This window comes from Amphiura filiformis, chromosome 13 (assembly GCF_039555335.1).
Source record: "Amphiura filiformis chromosome 13, Afil_fr2py, whole genome shotgun sequence".
Lineage (NCBI taxonomy): Eukaryota > Metazoa > Echinodermata > Ophiuroidea > Amphilepidida > Amphiuridae > Amphiura > Amphiura filiformis.
Genome location: NC_092640.1, coordinates 41,019,881 through 41,041,007, shown reverse-complemented (window position 1 = coordinate 41,041,007; position 21,127 = coordinate 41,019,881). Strand labels below are relative to the sequence as shown.

Here is a 21,127-nt window from a genome sequence, read left to right as displayed (position 1 = left end):
CCAATCTTGATCATGAAAATATTGATAATAGTTATATAACATGTTCATATAAAATGATATTATGAGAGTCAGAGGGTTCCATTGAACCATTGTGTTTTAAAGCATTCAGTGCTAACAATAATTATATATATTAAATTCATTTCTGAACAATAAAAGTTCTGAAAGTGGAAATAAGCCTTTCGAAAATCCTTAATTATTGTCACATTATTAAATTTGAGAAAATTTTTATTGAAATTGAATTTCAGAAAATTAATGTCTGATTAGCATGTTACAATATATGGACACTTGTATAAGATTTTGTACTCCATTATCCATTGGCATAGCCAGCCCTTTTCAGATGGTGTCAAAGAGGTGAAAAATAGCCTAAAAAGTACAAAAATGGGATAAAAAAAAACAAAAAAAAGGGGCTTAAAATCCCGGTGGGTTCAGTCTTCACTGACATGTGTATACGCATGATGGTTCCAATTAGGGGTACTTTTCAAGAAATGTCCATGGAATTTTCGAGGACAAAATTGTTCATGATTGTCCAAATTAGGGGTGTTTTGGAGCAAAATTGTCCTTGAAATGAAAAATAGGGTATATTTCTAGGACTTTCGTCCGTGTTTTACCGCTACAGTTTTCGTTATTGTACTCATTTCCCCATGAAATAGGGGTACAAATTCAAAAGCGTCCTTAAATGGTAAAAATAGGGGTATTTATTTCGAAAAAATGTCCTTGATTCCTCGTGATAAGGGGGTTAAATGAAAATGCATCCTCAAAATGATAAAAATAGGGGAGGTATTTGGGGGAAAATTTTCCTTGATTTTGCGCAAAATAGGGGGTAAAATTGCTGCAAATGTCCTCGATTCCCCGTGAAATAGGGGTCATTTTCAAATCCTGGAACGGTCATACGTCCTACCTTTAAATACAAACTGAACCCACCGGGCTTAAAATCTTACCAGGAGGCCAGCATCCCACAGGGGGGGGGTGAGCAAGAGGGAGGGTAACAAAGATTTCTCAGTGGGCAGCTATGCCACTGCCATTATCACATCTGATTCTTGAAGCTCAAAATGAATCCCGGCTCAAACCATGCATCAAACATTGGGGACGCAAACTGCATATACTGCATACAGTGGCGACGGAAGCAGACAGCGTTCAAAATATTGCAATTTTACCCTATTTACCCAAAAGACGTTATTTTTTGTGGCAAAAGGGAGGATGCACCAGGTAAAAATTGAGTTAGCTTGGAATTCCCCTGGACAAGGAACTAACTGCTAATTGTCTCGTTGTAACCCGCACGAAACTCGGGAGCTGATCCTGGTTGCGATGGTTATTTGTGGAATGTCTAGGGTGTGCGCTCTTGAAGCAGCAAAGTCCCTGATTTGTTGTTAAATGGTTTATGGAATGATGTGGGCCGTAGTGGTCAGCGACAACCTGTAAAGTGTGCTGAGGCTTGTGGATCAACGTCTAGGCGTTGTGCCTGTGCGTAGCGCACTATAAATCACTGCGCTTTTTTTTTCTCTTTTTTTTTTCTTTATTTTTTTCTTCTATTATGACTTTTAGGGGGACTCCTCCATGCAAAAATTTAGGGAGGCGTATCACCCATCCCCTAGCTTCCCCCGATTGCTTGAAACGTTTTGCATAATTATGCATCTCTGAGATTTTCCAAATGCTGTTTTGATAAGGCAGACCAGGTGATCGTACTGAAATTCTCGCCAAAGAATGGCATAAAAAATTGTGAAAATGCATCCAATTTAAATTAACAACAACAGTCGAGAATCAATATTTTTAATGTGTGTTCTTGCAAGACGCTAAAAGTGTCAACTATATCTTGTATTATGATATCGATATTTAGGAATCTGAAACTTAAATCAGAATCAACTGAAATTTTGGGAATGAGCTTTTTTCATGGCTATCTACTGAAACATACCACAAAAGAGTAAATACTCTTTAAGTAATCTCACCTAAGCAAGTTTGGTTTGATTACCCAAAGTGTGTTGTTCATGTATGTGTATGCGTTTGTTTCTTTGCAATGTGTGTAAAAAGACATTGGCTTGTTTACATCCATGAAACAAACTTGCTAGTAACCATGGTAACTACATCATCAGTTGCATCCATTGAAGCTTGATGTAAGTCTGGAATCAATATTGGGCTATTACATTTAAAAGCCACACTACCCCTTTGGAAGATTAAGCTAAAGTCTTCCACAGAGGGAGTATGACTTTCAAATAGAATAGACAATTGGGTAACTTCCATTTGAAATACTCACTCCAGTTGTGGAAGATATAGGTAAAGCCGTAATACAGGCGGAGAATGGGTTTCAAAATGATTAACCCTGACCAATTACATTTGAATAACATACTCCCCCTGTGGAAGATTCCAAAATCTTCCACAGGGGTAGTGTGGATTTCAACTGGAATAGCCCATTTCTCAAATCTTGGGTTGGTTACTGAAAGAAAAGAGTTGTTTCCCTACCTTGTATAAATTTTACAAGAGCAGTGTATCGCTGAATAGATTCATCATCAGGTTTGTACACCAGGCACAAAAAGAAACTCGTCAGTTATATTCATCCTTGCTGTTCAATAACTTGATAATTTTGGATTATTCTGAAATATACATTTTGTTAATTGGACTTTTCTTTCTCATTTGACACCCTGTTCGTGAACATTGAGCAAGAATTGACCAAGTTATGCGCCTCCAAACTCTCAACCCCAAAATGAAAAGTTGCAATTTTAACGATTCAATTGTGCCTGTTACACTGTGTGCTTTATTGATTGGCCCGTGGTGCTTGTGTGCAATACAACGATGCGTTCCCATTGAAAATCGTTGAAAGTGCAACTTTTGATTTTGGGGTTTGAGGCTTTGGAGGAGCATATCTTGGTCAATTCTTGTTCGTTTTTCACGAACAGGGTGTCAAATGAGAAAGCAAAGTCCAATTAACAAAATGTATATTTCAGAATAATCCGAAATTATCAAGTTATTGAACAGCAAGGATGAATATAACTGACGAGTTTCTTTTTGTGCCTGGTGTAGATATTCAGTAAGGAAAATTTCATTTTAATATAAAATATTTTACTCACTATTGTTGACGGTTTTGCCTATCATGGTCGAAAGGCATCATCAGGATGATGATGGATGGCCCTTACTTCCGGCTGGACCGTCGAGATACGTCCAACCAGAAGTAAGGACCATCCATCATCATTCTGATGATGCCTAACAACCATGATAGGCAAAACCATCAATAATGAGTAAAATATTTGGTTTTGTTCTAATGAAATTTTCCTTACTAAGAGCAGTGTATGTTGATTTACACCAAAGTAAACATTTTAATGGATTTCACAATGTAAATAAGAAGAATGGGTATTCAGGATGTATTTAGCATTGTCTGTTTAAATAAAGGTAAAAAATAAGGGTTGTTTTATTAATCTGTCTGCTGGGCTGCAAGAATGTATTGTGAAATCATATTTTTCCGGGGGGAGGGGGAGGGGCTGGGCTCATATAGAAAAGTTGTATTTAACATACTTGTCAATGTACTCTCAACAACTACACTTAGCTAGGATCCTGGGCTAGGATTTAAAAGGATGAAAAAAATTACCTTACCAAGGATTTTGTTTAGAAAATCACACCCTTTACAAGGACATGTTTAAAGGAGTATTTTGTGATCCTAGCATCCTCTTTTTATGATCCATGAAAAAGCTTATGCCCAAAATTTCAGTTGATTCCAAATTTGTGTTTGCCAGTTATGCATGATTATGTGTATATATTGCACTACTCCATAAGACATTGTTGTAATTTCGTTCTGGTGTACCAGAATGTAATTCAAATTTGACAATATTTTTGCTAAATGAATTAATCTGCAAGAAATTATTTGTACATAAACATTATGTAATCAGAGGTTTCCAGTGGTATAAAAATCTCAACTGTTTTTGAGAAAAGTAAGGGATGAGGCTGTGAATCATGAATAGACCATTAGCAAGGACAGAGTTTGATAGGTCTTTAAGGTAAGCATAGGGAAAATGCGCTATTTTTTGGAGTAAAATGCATGTGCCTGTTTTTGAAAATGCGTTCAAAATTTTTCTCCCCAAAAACTTCAAATATGTGGTCGAAAATGAGTTTTACATATTTATCTGTAGAAGACATTTAGAGCTTTCAGAAACTGAAAACCTATGTTCCGTTGAAAACAATTGTAAAACAAAAGAATTTTAACACTTGCTTTGCCAATATCTCAAAATCAATATTGCATGTCTACAGCGACATCCGACTCATTTCCCTTGATCATGTTACATATATATGTATCCACCACAACTGAGCCAGGATGTCTCCAGTGCCACTATTGAGATATGCTATGCTACATTGAACTAACAAAGGATTTATTGACTGTTTTATTGATTTTTCACTTCTTAAATGTCAAGTACTATAGACATGATATACATCATTTTAAAGCTAATTTCAAGCAGAATATTTTGGTTGAATATCTCAAAAATGATGATTGGCGACTTCAGGGCTCAGTTGTGCTGGATGGTCACATATATGCAATATTAAAAAATTGTGAGTTTTTCTATATTTTCTTGCAATTTTTTGCGACGACCTATTTTCTGTACTTTAAAAAAAAATGGATTGCGTTCAGATCATTATGGATTCTTTGATTTTAGTGAAAACTTTTGACCTACCTTAAGGCGTCGGCACGGGTGGATCACTCTGCCTTACTATCTGTGTCATGATGCTTTGCCAGGGTGTTCTTTGTGTTGCTAGCCTTCCAGCTTCCACCAGGGATGTCAAGTTAATGGTTGAGAGTCTTCTCTTTGCAGGTCTTCCTTTTGGTCGTTGTGGAAGTATGCTTGCTTCCAGGAGGATTTTTGGATATCTTGTGTTTAGCATTCTTTGGATGTGTCCAAAGAATCGCAGTCGTTTCTGAGTTACTCTGTTTAAGATGGTGTGAAAACTTTAGGTTTTTGGAAAATGAGGACTTGAAAAATGGTTAATTAAAAAAATTTTTGGTTGGACCTAAAATACGTGATTATACCCAAAATGCAACATTTTTGGCGGTTTTTTTGCGCATCACACATTTTCCCTGTCCTTATCTTTAAGGTATGTTTTCCTTTATTTGAAACTACCCTTTGTGCAGATTCAAGTACAAAATGACATTGAGTTTGGGAACCACCAGACTTCATCAGAACATGGACCTGTTTGACTGGTCATATGATAGATGACTAGGTATCGTCTTGTTAGCCTGGTCTCATACATGAGATAGGTTAAAGCGGAGTCCTCCTTTCTTGTTTAGTGATGGTGGCTCAATACGTTCCCAGATGGCTTCTTTGATCCCTCTCCTATGCCACTGTTCCAGATACAGAATAACGACTTCCTTGTTGTTAATTTTGTGTAACTTATTATTATACATTTCATACTCTTGCTGAATTTAAAACAATACCCTTGAAATATAAGAAATCTTATAGGGCTTGGAGACAGTGCATTGAAGTGTCACATATTTTTTCTGAGAGATATGGGGTGATTTGTTTAGGAGGGGAGTGATTTGTACCTTAGAAATGTAATTTTTTGTTTTGAGTGGGGGAAATGAGGGGGGGGGGCTGGGAAGCCCAAGCCCAAGCCTCCACCCCATCCTCACCTTCACTACCACTACCCAGCAGACTATAGTTACTAAAACTAAAAAAACCATAAAAGGAACAAGATTGCATGGTGCAGAATAACTACATTATACAGGGTGTCCCAGAATGATCTATACCGTGTTTGAAAAAAATCTTAAAAATATATAGTCAACAGTGTATCTAATTTTGATGAGTGCAATACAATGACACACATGTCTCCTACTTATTCTGTGATTTTCATGGAAATAGCCTGATGCGTTTTGGCGTGACATTGATATTACTGAAAATGGACAAAAACTACAGTTGTGTGATTTACAGTGCAAAGGCATCATAACACATGGATGCTTTATCACCATCGTCCAGCCGTTGTAGAAATCCTACATTCCATTATAGAAAATACATCAAATTTGGCACAGATGTAGAGCGTACAACGCTGAATAATTCTTGATATGGAATTAAGTGAAACATTTCAATATGACTTCAGATATTTAGGTTAAAAAACATACTTTTTATGTAATTTTTACCACAATTTTTACCCAAAAATGTCATTATTACAGAGAGTATAACTTCCTCATGGATCCCTACAGTCAATTTTAATCTTTAATTTTAATATACTGTGGACATAAATAAATTCTACGACACTAAGGACAAACATTCTCCATACTTTCATGACAAATCCATGTTCGCGGCATTTAAAATGATAAAACTCAGAAACTGCCAACAAAGAAACAATATAGTATAAGGTCACTCACGCGTAGCAAATCCTTTATTCCATACAAGGATTACTTCGTAACATTATAAATAATCGATAGATATCGACTATTCAGGCAATTTAGGACAAAAGTACCTGTATAACCTTTTACAAATACATTTTGCTGAACAGTTAGTAATTTTACAGATTTTCAAAATAGGTTGTTTTGTGAAAACCCTACATTCACCACTTTTACGCAATCTCCTGTAACTTCTATGAGAAACATCCAATTTCAAAAATCTAAAATTTCCAAGAAAGCTAAATATTTGTAAATTTTAGAATGTAAAACATTACTACCATTAATAATGCCCTTCATGCCTAGAAAAATTCAACTTTTCCGGTATAGATCATTCTGGGACACCCTGTATACACATCTTTATTAACAAAACTAGATTTGAAATTTTTACCACAAGATAATAAACAATTAGATTTTTAAAAACCTTTTACCTCATAATTCAATTTTGAACTTGAACACAAGATTTGAATGCATTATGATTTGAACCTGCTGTGCAAAGTAAATTAGCTTGGAATTGTATTTGTCCAGGAATTTTATCAAAAAAGTTATCCCAAAATATATGTTTTGACTGGTCTATACATTATATACACAGAGATTAATAAAAGTGTTTATATAATTCTGCCTTGGAATGATATTACATGCCTTTTTGGTAAAATTTTGTCATTTATGCTGTGATCAAAATTTATTTCATAATTGTTAATAAAAACCTTCTACCAGACATTTTGATTTAAACCTGAGACGAATATACCTAAACCTACTACCAAAAAGGTAGGTTTTTAAAAACCTACCAAATATTATATTTGAACCTTCTACCAGACATTTGGATTTAAGCCGGGGGCACTCAAATATAATGATGTAAGCATCGTGACCAAAAAACAGCGTGAAAAGGGGTGTTTTTTCTTGGTTGGGCACGTTCTGGCGATGTGTGACGCGTTAAGGGGCAAAACCGGTGATTTTCATGAAAAGGGGTTGTTTTAAAATCGTTTGTAACGCGTTTAGGGTACCATTTTAATCCGTTTTTCAAATCTGCTGAAACTCCGATTCCGAAAAAAGTTTATTCCAGGGTGGTATAAATGTTCAAAGCAGGCTCCAAACCCTAGAGTGTCACTATGTTATGCAAATATATTTCATGACGTGTTACATGTGGTTTAACCATGGCCTCGTACTTCTATGTAAAATATCGTTTAGATTGACAAACCTGCATATTAATTAATGATGTCATATAAATGTTGCTTGAATTATGATCATGATGATGGGTATATAGTTCAGTGGACATACGGGGAGACAAAATTTCCGCGAAAATCCGAGACGAAAATATCATGTATTTCAAAAAGATTTTCAGGACCTTTATAGATTCCTCACATTATTTAGTACTCCTGCTGGTAGATTTGCGAGTTTCCCCTTCTCTGGATTACTTTAGGAATTATATTTGCAGTAGAAAGCATGAAAAGGGCACACGATATCGGGACACGATAATCAACTTTAGGTGGCGAATTCGGAACCAAATACGATGTGAATACTGCTTAACGTTGCCTCTGGAAAAATTACGCTGAATATGGTATTTTATATTCTCACAAAACTACTTTAGGAGAATCCAATCAGATTCATGTAAAAAGCTACGAATCTGAAGGCCTCATGGTATACACTCTGAATTCATCGTGTCATTATTTATATTTTAAAGTGGTACGGTATAGTATACAGGAGGGGGGTATATCCGGGAGGGGTAGACTTTTTTAGTGTTCAATGACAAGTTAGTAGGCCTACAAAAATTTGTTCAATTTGTCAAAATCCATCAAAACTTGTAAAGTGGGTCAAATTGAGACAAAAACTTGTTTAGGGGGTCAAATTTTTGGGGAAAGCGCGCTAAAAATGTGCTTAGGGGGTCATTTTGCTCACAGAGGAAAACTTGTTTAGGGGGTGTTCGAAAACAATTTGGTTACGCATGCGTACACTCTCATATTTGAGTGCCCCCCCGGGATTTAAGATTTTAAGATAATAAGATTTGAAGCTTCTACCTTAAATTTGTGAACCTTCTAAAGTTCTACCACACTTCAACATTTAGAGATTAGAAACATTAAGATTTGAAGCTTTTACAACATGTACAATTTGAACCTCTACCATACATTTAGAATTGAATCTCATTCCACACATTTAGATTTGAATTCCCTTCCACACATTTAGATATCCACACATTAAGATTTGAACCTTCTACATTTCTACCACACTTTTAGATTGAAACCTATTATCACACATTTAGATTGGAACCTATTACATTTAGATTTGAACTTTCTACCACACATTTAGATTTGAACCTCACATTCGGATTTGAAACCTGCCATGCACACCATTAAACTATCAGCTACACTAAAAATCAGGCTGATAACTCTGGCCCATTATAGTTCATTGGTTTTCTTGTCTGGAGTCAAGGTAGCGGGGTATCCTCACTTTTATCAATTGGATGAATACATTGCATATTTCATGTGTATTTCTCCACCAACTGAAGTGAACATTTAATAGTCAACCAAAAATATAGTTATATACTGTACATATATCATGAATCATTCTACATATGATTGGCACTAGAGATGGCTGTTGCTTGCGAACTATTTTGACTTACTGTTAACCGCTTTGAACTGGACGAACCACAACCAAATGCTTTTCTGAATGCTTGACGAACACGAGGGTTGCTTGCGCTGTACACAATAGGGTTTATGGCCGAGTTAACAAGTGTCATGGCTGCTGAAAATCTCACAAAAACATACTCAAATCTAGGAGTCCAAAATGGAATTGGTAGAGAGGTAAACTCCATAATGACCCAGCAAACTTGAGCAAACTGATACGGGCTCATGCAGATGAAGAATGCAGCTCCGTTTGCGATCAACATTCGTGCGACTTGATTACGAAGACTGTTACCTTCCGTCGACTTACTGGATTTCTCCCCAATCTCACTAGATCTCTTACCTAATGTTTTGATGATCATTGTGTAAAACACAGTGTTGGAAACCATGGCGATGATGAAAGGAATAAATTCCACAAACGGCCATGCTCTCTTAAAGTTCCAGTTCGTCCAGGTGCAAACACGTGTGAAATGCGGGAATCCATCATACCTTGCTCTGTTAGGCCACATAATGCAGAAACTCAAAAATCTGTTTTTGTTTGGAATTCGCATCAATGTTGGCAGAAATCCAAGAAACCATGTGATGATAACCAACTTCCCAGTACGGGATTTACTCGACATCATGCGACTTTTTAACGGATAGCAAATACCAATGAATCTCTCCAAGGTTACAAGGGTGATCAGTCCAATGGACGTGAAATATGGCATGTACAAGAACGTTCCAGATATGTTACATCCTACAGAAGATCTATAAAACTGCCCCTGGACCATCCCATACGTTAAGACGTTCAGTCCTGTCGTCAACCCCTGCATGAAAAGATACAGAAAATCGGCCACAGCTAAATTTGCAAGATAAAAGTTGGTGATGGTTCGCATTTCCTTAACACGGATCAGGACGAATAAGAATAAGAGATTGGCGATCAATCCAAACAGCATGATGGATGGGAACACACCAGCTCGGATGACCATGGATTCGTAGTGTGTATCCAACCAACACGGTCGTCGCTTGTATTACGATAATCAAATGTTATGTGCCCAGGTGGACAGATGAATTCATCCTCCTTGTTATCCATGTTGTTGATGTGTGCTCACAGAAATGACCAAAGTCGCAAAAAACAAACTATTTTTCAGTTTGTAGTAGACTCAGCAGAAATAATGTTTGCTTGGCTGCTTTGTCACATTTACCAAAATCATTCAACGTTAAGAATTCGAACAATAATGTTGATATTGTATGCATTCAGAGAAATGCAGTCAAGTATTAAATTCTAATGAGGAAATATATTAAGTCAACAATATTGAGGTAGAAATTGTCAGTCAGTGTTAACCAAATAATGTGAGATGCTTAAGTGATTTGTCATCTCTCAAGCCAAGACGTGTGCTGTGACTTGGTTGTTGCTAATTTGCCTTTATATATTTCATAACAGAAATAAGGCAAAGTTATGGCTGCCCTGTGTGTGCATGCGCATTTATGGTTGCTTTGTGCGTAGTAGTTGACACTTTGAAGTGTAATTTGATTAAAATGAATACTTACAGTTTTTCTACCAGATTCATTGCAAAATTGAAAACCAAGGAAGGAAAATTCCAAAAAGAGCTATATATGATGGAGATTATGTAAAGTTGTTTCTAATACTAATTTACTGATTTTTAGATTTAGTATCATTTTTTATATTTTAATAAAAAAATTGCAAACACTGGAGAAGTGGTTCAAGTCTCTGATGCAAGAGGTCTTCAATCCCACAGTGGAGGAAAGAATAATTGAAACCATGATACATAACCATTGCATATTAAAATACATTACACCATTTCATACAGTGTATTGTGCCAAAAATATCTTTTTGCTCTTTCTTGATTTTACCTGAAAGTATTTTACCATAGCAGGCTCAGCGCAAGCCATTTGAAAGTGTTGCGGTGGCTCCAGATGCATCCAATTCAAGCTCAGTGTTTAATGGTGTGGAGTCCAGGGGTCCGCTGAAGGACTCTTGGATATGGAATTAAGTGTAATCAAATTTGGGCAGTTGTTACGTTTGCAGTTTTGTGCCTCCAGTGGGGTCCATTTCATTAAACTCTTAACCCTTTGTAACTCAAGTAACCATTTGTAAAGTTACGAATTCCCAATACTAGATGTATCTTTATGTGGGGTCCCTGTAGAAAATCCCTATTTCTTAAGAAGGGTACCATTCATCAGTGTGTTTAGTGAAATGGAACTTACGATTCATCGTAAGTTACAAATGATTTTGAGACTTACAAAGTTTAGTGTAATGGACCCAGGTCTCACAAACCTCTGGTTACACCATTGACTAAAGGTTGTACAAATAAATCTGTTCTGTCCTGGTATGATATCTGATATTATATGATACTAGATTTCGCGGTTCTCGGGTAGGGCGGTTCTCGTGATAGGCCTATCTCTAATTACCCAACACCTGTTACCCATAATACTTGTCCTAACCTTTCAAACTACTACGATATACGTATCTCAATGATTAAGACACAACTTAATCAACTCTAATACCCCGAAATTCTAGTAGTGTCTGGATGTAGGCCGTCCATTCAATCGGGAGAAATGTGAATGCAAACGGGTTATATAGGCCTTACCATAACTGCTGATTTTTATGTTAATCATGTCTTGAAAATAGGCCTATTGGTCCGATGAGATGCACCTGTTAGTCACACTGTAATGCTTTCCGACGCGCGATGCGGTACACGCGCACACCCATGTTGATACTCGCGATAGCACATTGCGAAAGCACGCGATATTGCACCGCTGCGACGCGATATCGCACCGCATTTAACACGATATCGTACACACGCTTGAACACAATAGCGAAGCGGGCGGACGGACGGACACTCTGTGATTAGTATTAAGATTTTGGTCAAAAAGCGCGAGATATTTTGGTCTGTACTTGTGACATTTTCAATGATATTTCATTGTATTTTCTGATTTAGCATATCACTTATAGTGCATAAGGTCTAATGTGAGAAGAAATTGTTCTGCGTCAGATTAAATTGCACCATGACTTACAAAATGGGGTGCAAAAGCGCACCCCAAGGTAAACAAAATTAATTTGAAGACTAGTTTGTATCACACATTTAGATTTGAACTTTCTGCCATACACTTTAGATATGAACCTTTTAACCATACATTTTAATGTATAGATTTAAACTACATGTACAACATATTTGGACTTGAACCTTCTATCACACATTTAGACTGGAACCTTCAACTACACATTAAAATTGGAACCTGTTACTTTGGATTGAAATGTTTGCAACACATTTAGAGTGTAACCTATTACTACACATTTAGATTTGAACCTATTTAATACCACACATTTAGAATGAAGTTTGTACAACACATTTAGATTGGAACATATAACCACACATTTAGATTGGAACCTTGAACCACACATTTGGATTGGAACCTATTACCACACATTTTAATAGATTGGAACCTTCTACCACACATTTAGATTGGAACCTATTACCACACATTTAGATTTGAACCTTTTACCACACATTTAGATTGGAACCTATTACCACACATTTAGATTTGAACCTTCTACCACACATTTAGATTGGAACCTATTACCACACATTTAGATTGGAACCTATTACCACACATTTAGATTTGAATCTTTTACCACACATTTAGATTTGAACCTTCTGCCACACATTTAGCTTGGAACCTTCTACCACACATTTGGATTGGAACCTATTACCACACATTTTAATAGATTGGAACCTATTACCATATATTTAGATTGGAACCTATTACCATACATTTAGATTGGAACCTTGAACCACTATTTATATATGAACATTCTACCACACATTTAGATTGGAACCTATTACCACACATTTAGATTGGAACCTTCTACCACACATTTAGATTGGAACCTATTACCACACATTTAGATTTGAACCTTTTACCACACATTTAGATTTGAACCTTCTGCCACACATTTAGTTTGGAACCTTCTACCACACATTTGGATTGGAACCTATTACCACACATTTTAATATATTGGAACCTATTACCATATATTTAGATTGGAACCTATTACCATACATTTAGATTGGAACCTTGAACCACTATTTAGATTAGAACATTCTACCACACATTTAGATTGGAACCTATTACCACACATTCAGATTGGAACCTTCTACCACATATTTAGATTGGAACCTATTCCCACACATTTAGATAGGAACCTATTACCATACATTTAGATTTGAATCTTCCACAACACATTCTCTTGATCAACAGAACTATATACTGTACATCATATCATGAACCATTCTACATACGAGTCACATCAGAGATTGCTGTTGCTTGTGAACTATTTTGACTTGCTGATAACCTCTTCGAACTGGACAAACCACAACCAAAGGCTTTTCTGAATGCTTGACGAACACGAGGGTTGCTTGCGCTGTACACTATAGGGTTTATGGCCGAGTTAACAAGTGTCATGGCTGCTGCAAATCTCACAAAAACATACTCGAATCTAGGTGTCCAAAATGGAATTGGTAGAGAGGTAAACTCCATAATGACCCAGCAAACTTGAGCAAACTGATACGGGCTCATGCAGACGAAGAATGCTGCTCCGTTTGCGATCAACATACGTGCAACTTGATTGCGAAGACTATTACCTTCTGTTGACTTACTGGATTTCTCCCCAATTTCACTGGATCTTTTACCTAATGTTTTGATGATCAATGTGTAAAACACTGTGTTGGAAACCATGGCGATAGTGAAAGGAATAAATTCAATAAACGGCCATGCTCTCTTAAAGTTCCAATTTGTCCAGGTGCAAACACGTGTGAAATGTGTGAATCCGTCATATCGCGCTCTGTTAGGCCACATAATGCAGAAACTCAAATGTAAGTTTTTGATTGGAATTCGCATCAATGTGGGCAAAAATCCAAGAAACCACGTGACGATGACCAACTTCACAGTACGGGATTTACTCGACATCATGCGACTTTTTAACGGATAGCAAATACCAATGAATCTCTCCAAGGTTACAAGGGTGATCAGTCCAATCGAAGTGAAATATGGCATGTACAAGAACGTTCCCCCTATGTTGCACCCTATAGCTGATCGGTAAAACTGGCCCTCAACCATGCCATATGTCAAGACGTTCAGCCCAGTCGTCAACCCCTGCATGAAAAGATACAGGAAATCGGCCACAGCTAAGTTTGCGAGATAAAAGTTGGTGATGGTTTGCATTTCCTTGACACGGATCAGGACGAATAAGAATAAGAGATTGGCGATCAATCCAAACAGCATGATGGATGGGAACACACCAGCACGGATGACCATGGCTTCATAGGTGCTTATCCACCCTACACGGTCGTCACTTGTATTACGATAATCAAATGTTATGTACCCGGGTGGACAGATGAATTCATCATCGTTGTTATCCATGCTGCTCACAGAAATAACCAAAAGTCTGAACAAACTATCTTTCCTGTTTGAAGTAAACTCAGCTGAAACAATGTATACTTGACTCTCTCTATCACATTTGCCAATATCACTCAATGTTTAGAATTCTGACAGTAATTTTGATATTGTATGCATTCAGAGAAATGTTTGAAGAAGTCAGTCAAGTATATATTAAAGTCAACAATATTTAGGTAATGAGATAATATTTAAGTCAACAATGTTGAGGTAGAAATTGTCAGACAATGTTAACCAAACCATGTGATATGCTTAAGTGAATTATGGTCTCGCTGGTTACTGAAAGCCAAGACGTGTGTTGTGACTTGGTTACCGGTAATTTACCTTTAAATAGGGCAAGGTCATAGCTGCCTTTGGCGTGTGTGAGCATGCTTATAGCTGCCTTGTCTGGAGCTGCCTTGTGTGTATATAAAAGCATGCTTATAACTGCCTTGTCTGGAGTAAGTTATATACTTAATAATTATTTGACCAATAAGGTACAAGAGTATCTGGTCTATTACAAATGTCATGATTTTTATAGCTTTTCTACCAGAAAAATACAAAAATTGAAAACAAGGAAGGGAAAATTTAAAAATTGCCCTATTTTGGGCTAAAAATCTTTGTACTGTTTTTACCTATAAAATAATTGCAATGCAAATAAACATCTCAAAAAAAGTAACTAACCCTCCTTAAATAATGGCCATTATTAAAAAACAGGCGATTGTATTAATACAGATCTGTAATGCTTTGGAAGCAGAATTTATTTCTGCACATTTTGACACCTCATTTGTAGCAATTGACTAAATATTGATGTCACGTCATGCATTTAAATCAATGTAGCCCAAGATTTGAAAGTTGCAGTAAATTCTATTGATTTTGTATTCAGTATAATGGAAGGAAATCTGTGTTATGATATCTGAGTGTTTTTGTATTGTTGTAAGTGCAACTTTCAAATCTGGATCTCGCTACATTAAATTCACCGGTGTTTTATTGTTTTCTAGGCTTTCGTATCAAATGAGGTGTCAAAATGCGCAGAAATAAATTCTGCTTCCAACGAATTTTACAGATTTGTAATACAAATTTTACAGATTTGTAATACAATAGCCTGTTTTGAATTGAATAATGGCCATTATTTAAGGGGGGTTAGTTACTTTTTTTGAGATGTTTAACTAATTTGCACACTAAACCCACTCTTTGTTAATATCATGTATTGGTTGACACAGAATGACTCTATTTTTGCTCCAATGCAAATTTGACTATTTTTAAGTTTCTCATTGGAAAGCATAAAGATTTCAAAAGACAAAAAAAAAATCATTGACCTTTTTCTCCTATCAGCGTACACGTATAGATCTATTCATATCGGATCGACAAATTATAGATTTGTACCAATTAGGGCACCTTTTGTACAATATTAGAAAGTCCAGTATAGTGTTACTTTTATAATTACTCAGGCTATTCAGTGTCTCATGTGCAACATTTTTTGTACTTTAGTTAGGGTCTTAGAATTTTGTTAAGCTCCAATGGTTTTAAATTATATGGAATAAGCCATAATAAATGATTAATATCACATTACTGCGAAACGTGGATGTCCATGGTCGTAAGACAGCATAACTTTGCATGTGGGGTAGGGTCCTCTATCGTGGGGGTAATACCAGGTCCACGGTTAGCGGTGAAATATCACAGAAGTCCATGTTTATATATATATGGTGCTAGTACTGCACAATTTGTAGTTTTCAAGTGGCTACCTGAATGGTTGGTGTGAATGTGCAAAGGCCATTTTACTCTACAGGGGAGGTTTCCTATAATCTAATGTATTTTCCTTCAGATCGCTATAGTCATTGTTTCTATAAAATATTCGATTGCAAATCAAGTATTTCCAAAGAAATTGAGAGTTTAAGTTGTGATGAAATTATCTTTTTAGAATAATTTCAAAACTGACATAGCTTCAACGACACTAAATCATATGGAACAGATTTTCCCTGTTTTTATAAAAATACCTATTTTGAATGTGAAATTATTTATCCTCTTTAACAAATAACATTTTTCATTCATACAGAAACCAGAGGGAATTTTTTTGATCAATAAATGTGATCAATAATTAGGAGCATGTCAGTACATGTAAACAACATGTCATGGACTGATGACTTTTTTCTTATTGCAAAACAAACATGTGAAGTGATCAATTGTGGATTCAGTTTTACTCAAGTTTGTGATTTGTGTGAACTAGAGCGTAAGTAATTATTTCACTTGATGGAGCATTTGATGTCAAGTCGGGGCCCACAAAAATCCTAGAGTAGTCCTCGGTGATCGACAGCACTTCCATTTTCAGCTCAGACCGTTAAAAAACAAGCCGCTGACATAAAATCAAAGTATTCTACTGGTATTCCACTTTGCATCACTTTTAGGCACAGATAAGAAAAAAAATAGCTGCCTTGTGTGGGACAATTTTATCGACGAAATAATTCAAGATATTTGATGAAAATAGTGAAAAGTTTTCAGTCAGAACGTTTGAGATGTTGGTCGGACGAGGACAAGCAAACAAAGCAAACAATTTTTTGGCCTTACCATCAAACATTTGAAATTAATATTTCCGTTTTAAAAAAGAATGGTCAAGTACAAGGAATATACAAAGATGTGGGTGAGAATGTGAAGTGTATCGTGGATCTCACAGCCCTTTGATTTTATTTATTTATTAGGGCCTATATATATATTCCAAGAAATTGCATCTTTATATGTGCATAGTTTAGTACTGACTCATAATTATTGTCACCAAAAAATGGACCAAAATGACACTAGCTAATTTTTTGTCAAGAGGTTGAGAAAAATGCAATTTTAAGGAATTATCTTTTTTTAATTTACCATACCATGTTCATCTTAGAGGGTTATTGTAAAAAAAAGTTTTATAAGCTCAAGTTAGGTATTGGTTCTTGATTTTAGGTCAAATATGCTGAAGCAAGGCCTTTATCCCGCACAAGTTTCAAACTTTCCTTGAGGTATTGACTACTTTATCACAGTAGTAATATAACAACACCCAAGTAAAGTATACACTGGGCAGGCATAAGAAGCACCCCAATGTTCATTGTCATTCTAGGTCTATACATTTTACAGAGCTCAGTTTTTCGAAAATAACAATTAAGGTTTTATATAATTACTAATTAGTATAAAGCTGATGTTTGGTGTATACATGTAGTGTCACATGAGCTGCTTTTTGATGGGGAAAAAGTATTGTCACAGAAAACCACATGGCATGTCATCCCGTTCTATGATTGTTTCTACTAACAAAAGTTTTGTTCTTTTTTCTTATTTTATTTGTTTTTACAGCATTGGCATATACCACTCGGTCGTCGTTTTAGATCACTCAAGATATGGTTTGTTCTACGATTGTTTGGCATCGATAAACTGCAGGAACACATTAAAACTGTAAGCAACTCTTACATCATTTTTAAGTAGAAACATTTATGGTTATATCACGTTATATTGTTAAATTCATTGTGCAAATTGAACGATGGTGCATAAACCAAAGAACCAGTTCACACAACATTTAAGTTTATGTCACATCACATTGTTTGATTCATTATATATGCCTGTTACCATGTTTCCCTGAATTTAATAGCTCCCTACTTGCAAATAGTAATTGACATTGATATCAAAGAAGTGCATCATCTGTTCAAGCAAAGGTAGTGGTCATGGTGCCCCCCAGATGGTCCATTGATACATCTCAATCCATTGCTATATTTCTGTGCATGCCAGTAAAATAATTTTTGCCTGATTGTAAGAGGTTTTATCATGTTTAATAACATAGTCAAATGAAACAAGAGTCTTGATATAAAATTGCCAAAAACCATCATTAAATCTGTCAAATATCTGTTTAAGAAACTACCCTAAATACATACATACATACATAGCTATACATACATACATATACAATGGCATTTATATAGCGCAATTTCAAAGAAATGATCATTGCACTTTACAGAAAAACTTACCTACTACTAAAGACTACAAGTAAACAAAAATATGAAAAAGAAACAACATAAAATTAGCAATGGTTAAAAATATGGGTTTTCAGGCTACGTTAGAAAGTAGTAACTGTAGGAGATGACCTAATGGATGAAGGAAGATTGTTCCAGATTCTGGGTCCAAAGACACTGAACGATCCATCGCCTATCAGTCTGTTTGTCTTAGGAATTATAAGGCGCGTAAGATCTTGATTTGAACGAAGGCCTTCCCTAGTTGGAACACGGATGGTCAGACAATCAGAGAGGTAGGGTGGTGCCAGATCGTTCAATGTCTTGTAAATGTAAAGTAGCACTTTGAAGCAAATTCTCTTGTCTATTGGAAGCCAGTGTATGTAACGAATTTAAAAGATGAGTGAATTTTGTTCTTGTTCGAGCAACTCGTTAATAATAGTCACATTATGCTTATTAACTAACCTTTCTCGTTCCATTTCATTAATTTATTAATTTTTCTTCATGTTGTTTTCGTTCTTTTTTCACACTTGCATATATTTTCTTTTTTCCCGGTTTTAAAACTATATAAAAAAAAAAAAAAAAAAGAAATTTAAAACAAATGCGAAATGTGATTTTTTTTTTTTTTATTCGGACTTTTTTCATGGTATTTTGAGAAAAAGTCTAATTTTCGCCGTTTTTCGGGAAAAAACTAAAAAAAAAAAAAAAATTTGAAAATAAAAAAAATGTCCGCATTTCTTTTTTGTCAAATCGTGCTATTTTACAAACGCACGCGCAAGCTTTGCGACGAACCTTTTTTTTTTTTGCCCTATCGTAATTCTCACTGTTTTTTACTTTTGTTTTTCAGCAAGTAGCATTGGCACATGAATTTGAAGCCTTAGTTGCTGCTGATAAAAGATTTGAAATATCCGCTGATGTTGTCCTGGGATTAGTTTGTTTTCGACTCAAGGTAAGAAAAAGCTAATTTCTCAAAATTTAGTAACTTTTTTTATGTGTTCATTTAAAGGCCTATTCAGTGATCCCAGTGAAGGTAGGTATAAACAAATTAAAATTGTTTAAAAATTATCTAAGAGTGAAGGATAAGTCATTATAAGGTATTTTTGCTGTGACAAATTTGGCAAAAAACAACAGTGTTGATGAAGTTGAAGCCTCATTCAAATACATGCAGTTAAAGGAGTATTTCGTGATCCTAGCATACTCTTTTTATGACATCTTTCAGTAGATATCCACGAAAAAAACCTATTCCCAAAATTTCAGTTGATTCAGATTTTGCGCTTATGCAGTTATGCATGATTATGTGTATTACACTGCTCCATAGACAATGCGTTGTAATTTCGTTCTGGTGCACCAGAACGAAATTCAAATTTCACGATATCTTTGCAAAACGAATTAATCTGCAAGAAATATTTTGTACATAAACATTATGTAGCCAGAGGTTTCCAGTGATATAAAAATCTCAACTTTTTTTTTTGAGAAAAGTGGGGGATGAGGCTGTGGATCACGAAATGCCCTTTAATAAAAAATTACAGATTCATGTAAAATGTTTCATTAATGTCTTGAATACACAGCTTTCGTCTTAACCACTAGCAGGCTATGTCAGACACATCTGTAACAATAAATATAATTTTAAACTGTTGTAGTATTTAAAAAAAATTTTTTTAAACATTTTAAAATGTTTTCATTATCTAACATTTAATGTTTTTGAAAAAAAATTGACCAAAACTGCAACAGATTTAGAAAAACATTTTTTGTTTGATGAGATGTCATGCTTGTTAACAAGCACATAGAGCATGTAGAGTATCTATATAAAGTGAAGAAAATATAAAGCTGGTATCCACCATGGATAACATATAATTTAAGTACTTAATACTGAAGGAATAGACATTTTAATGGCAAATGAATTCACAAACTGGACAAGATTAGGCATATTACTTTTAAGATATTAAAAAGATTGAAAATCTTTTAAGAGATTAAAATGTTAAGATTGAAAAATATTTTAAAACATTAACAATATTTCAAGATATTAAATTAACTTGAAGGTTAATCTTTTTTTATCATTATTGGTCATCGAAGCCAATATCAGACCAGAATATTATATAAATCAGCCAATATCAGACCGGAATATAATATAAATCGGGGCGCTTGTGCGCATGATTTCTCAGAACTGGTAAGGCATAGAGTGATATGGCAATTCTGGGGTGGCAATTCTATTAAATGCTTAAACCAAAAGAAAAGATAGTTTGTCTGTCCTCCACAACTCTTTCAGAATTAGGTCGGTCGGTCAGGATTATTTTTTTTAAATATTTTCTTAAAGGTCATAGCCAAAACATGACTGTATGCCTTTAATTAGCTTAATAATTTATAGTCCAAAATAGTTGGAATTGGGATATTTATCTATTATTGTATACCACTTCATTCATGTTTTTAAAACAGTTTAGAAGTGTGTAGAAACTGTAAACAAATGTTTCAGGATGTCAAAATTATTGAAAGAAAAAAACCCTTTTTCTGGATTTTCCAAAATTAGGGGCGGCTTTCAATTGTACAGTAAAGAAAAAAAAAGCAACCCTTTTCCAGATTTTCAAGATTAGCATCGGTCGGTGGAGGACAAGGAAGCAATCTGTTTTTTAGCCTAATTATAGATAGCTCATTTGCAAATTTATAAACTTGTGAGCACAACTTGAAATGTTATAATGTCAAAATAATATATCTTCACAAGTTTCAGTATTACTTAGCTAATAATATCCCACTGATCTGCA

General features: G+C 35.3%; 1 protein-coding gene across 1 annotated transcript in view; it reads left to right on the top strand.

The window, feature by feature from the left end:
- LOC140168357 (aromatic-L-amino-acid decarboxylase-like) overlaps nt 1-21,127 on the top strand; it is a 55,421-nt gene that overhangs the window by 32,168 nt on the left and 2,126 nt on the right. Inside the window, exons 9-10 of the mRNA XM_072191729.1 lie at nt 17,725-17,823; nt 19,219-19,320. Coding sequence (XP_072047830.1) covers nt 17,725-17,823; nt 19,219-19,320 — 201 coding nt within the window. The remainder of the gene's footprint in view (nt 1-17,724; nt 17,824-19,218; nt 19,321-21,127) is intronic.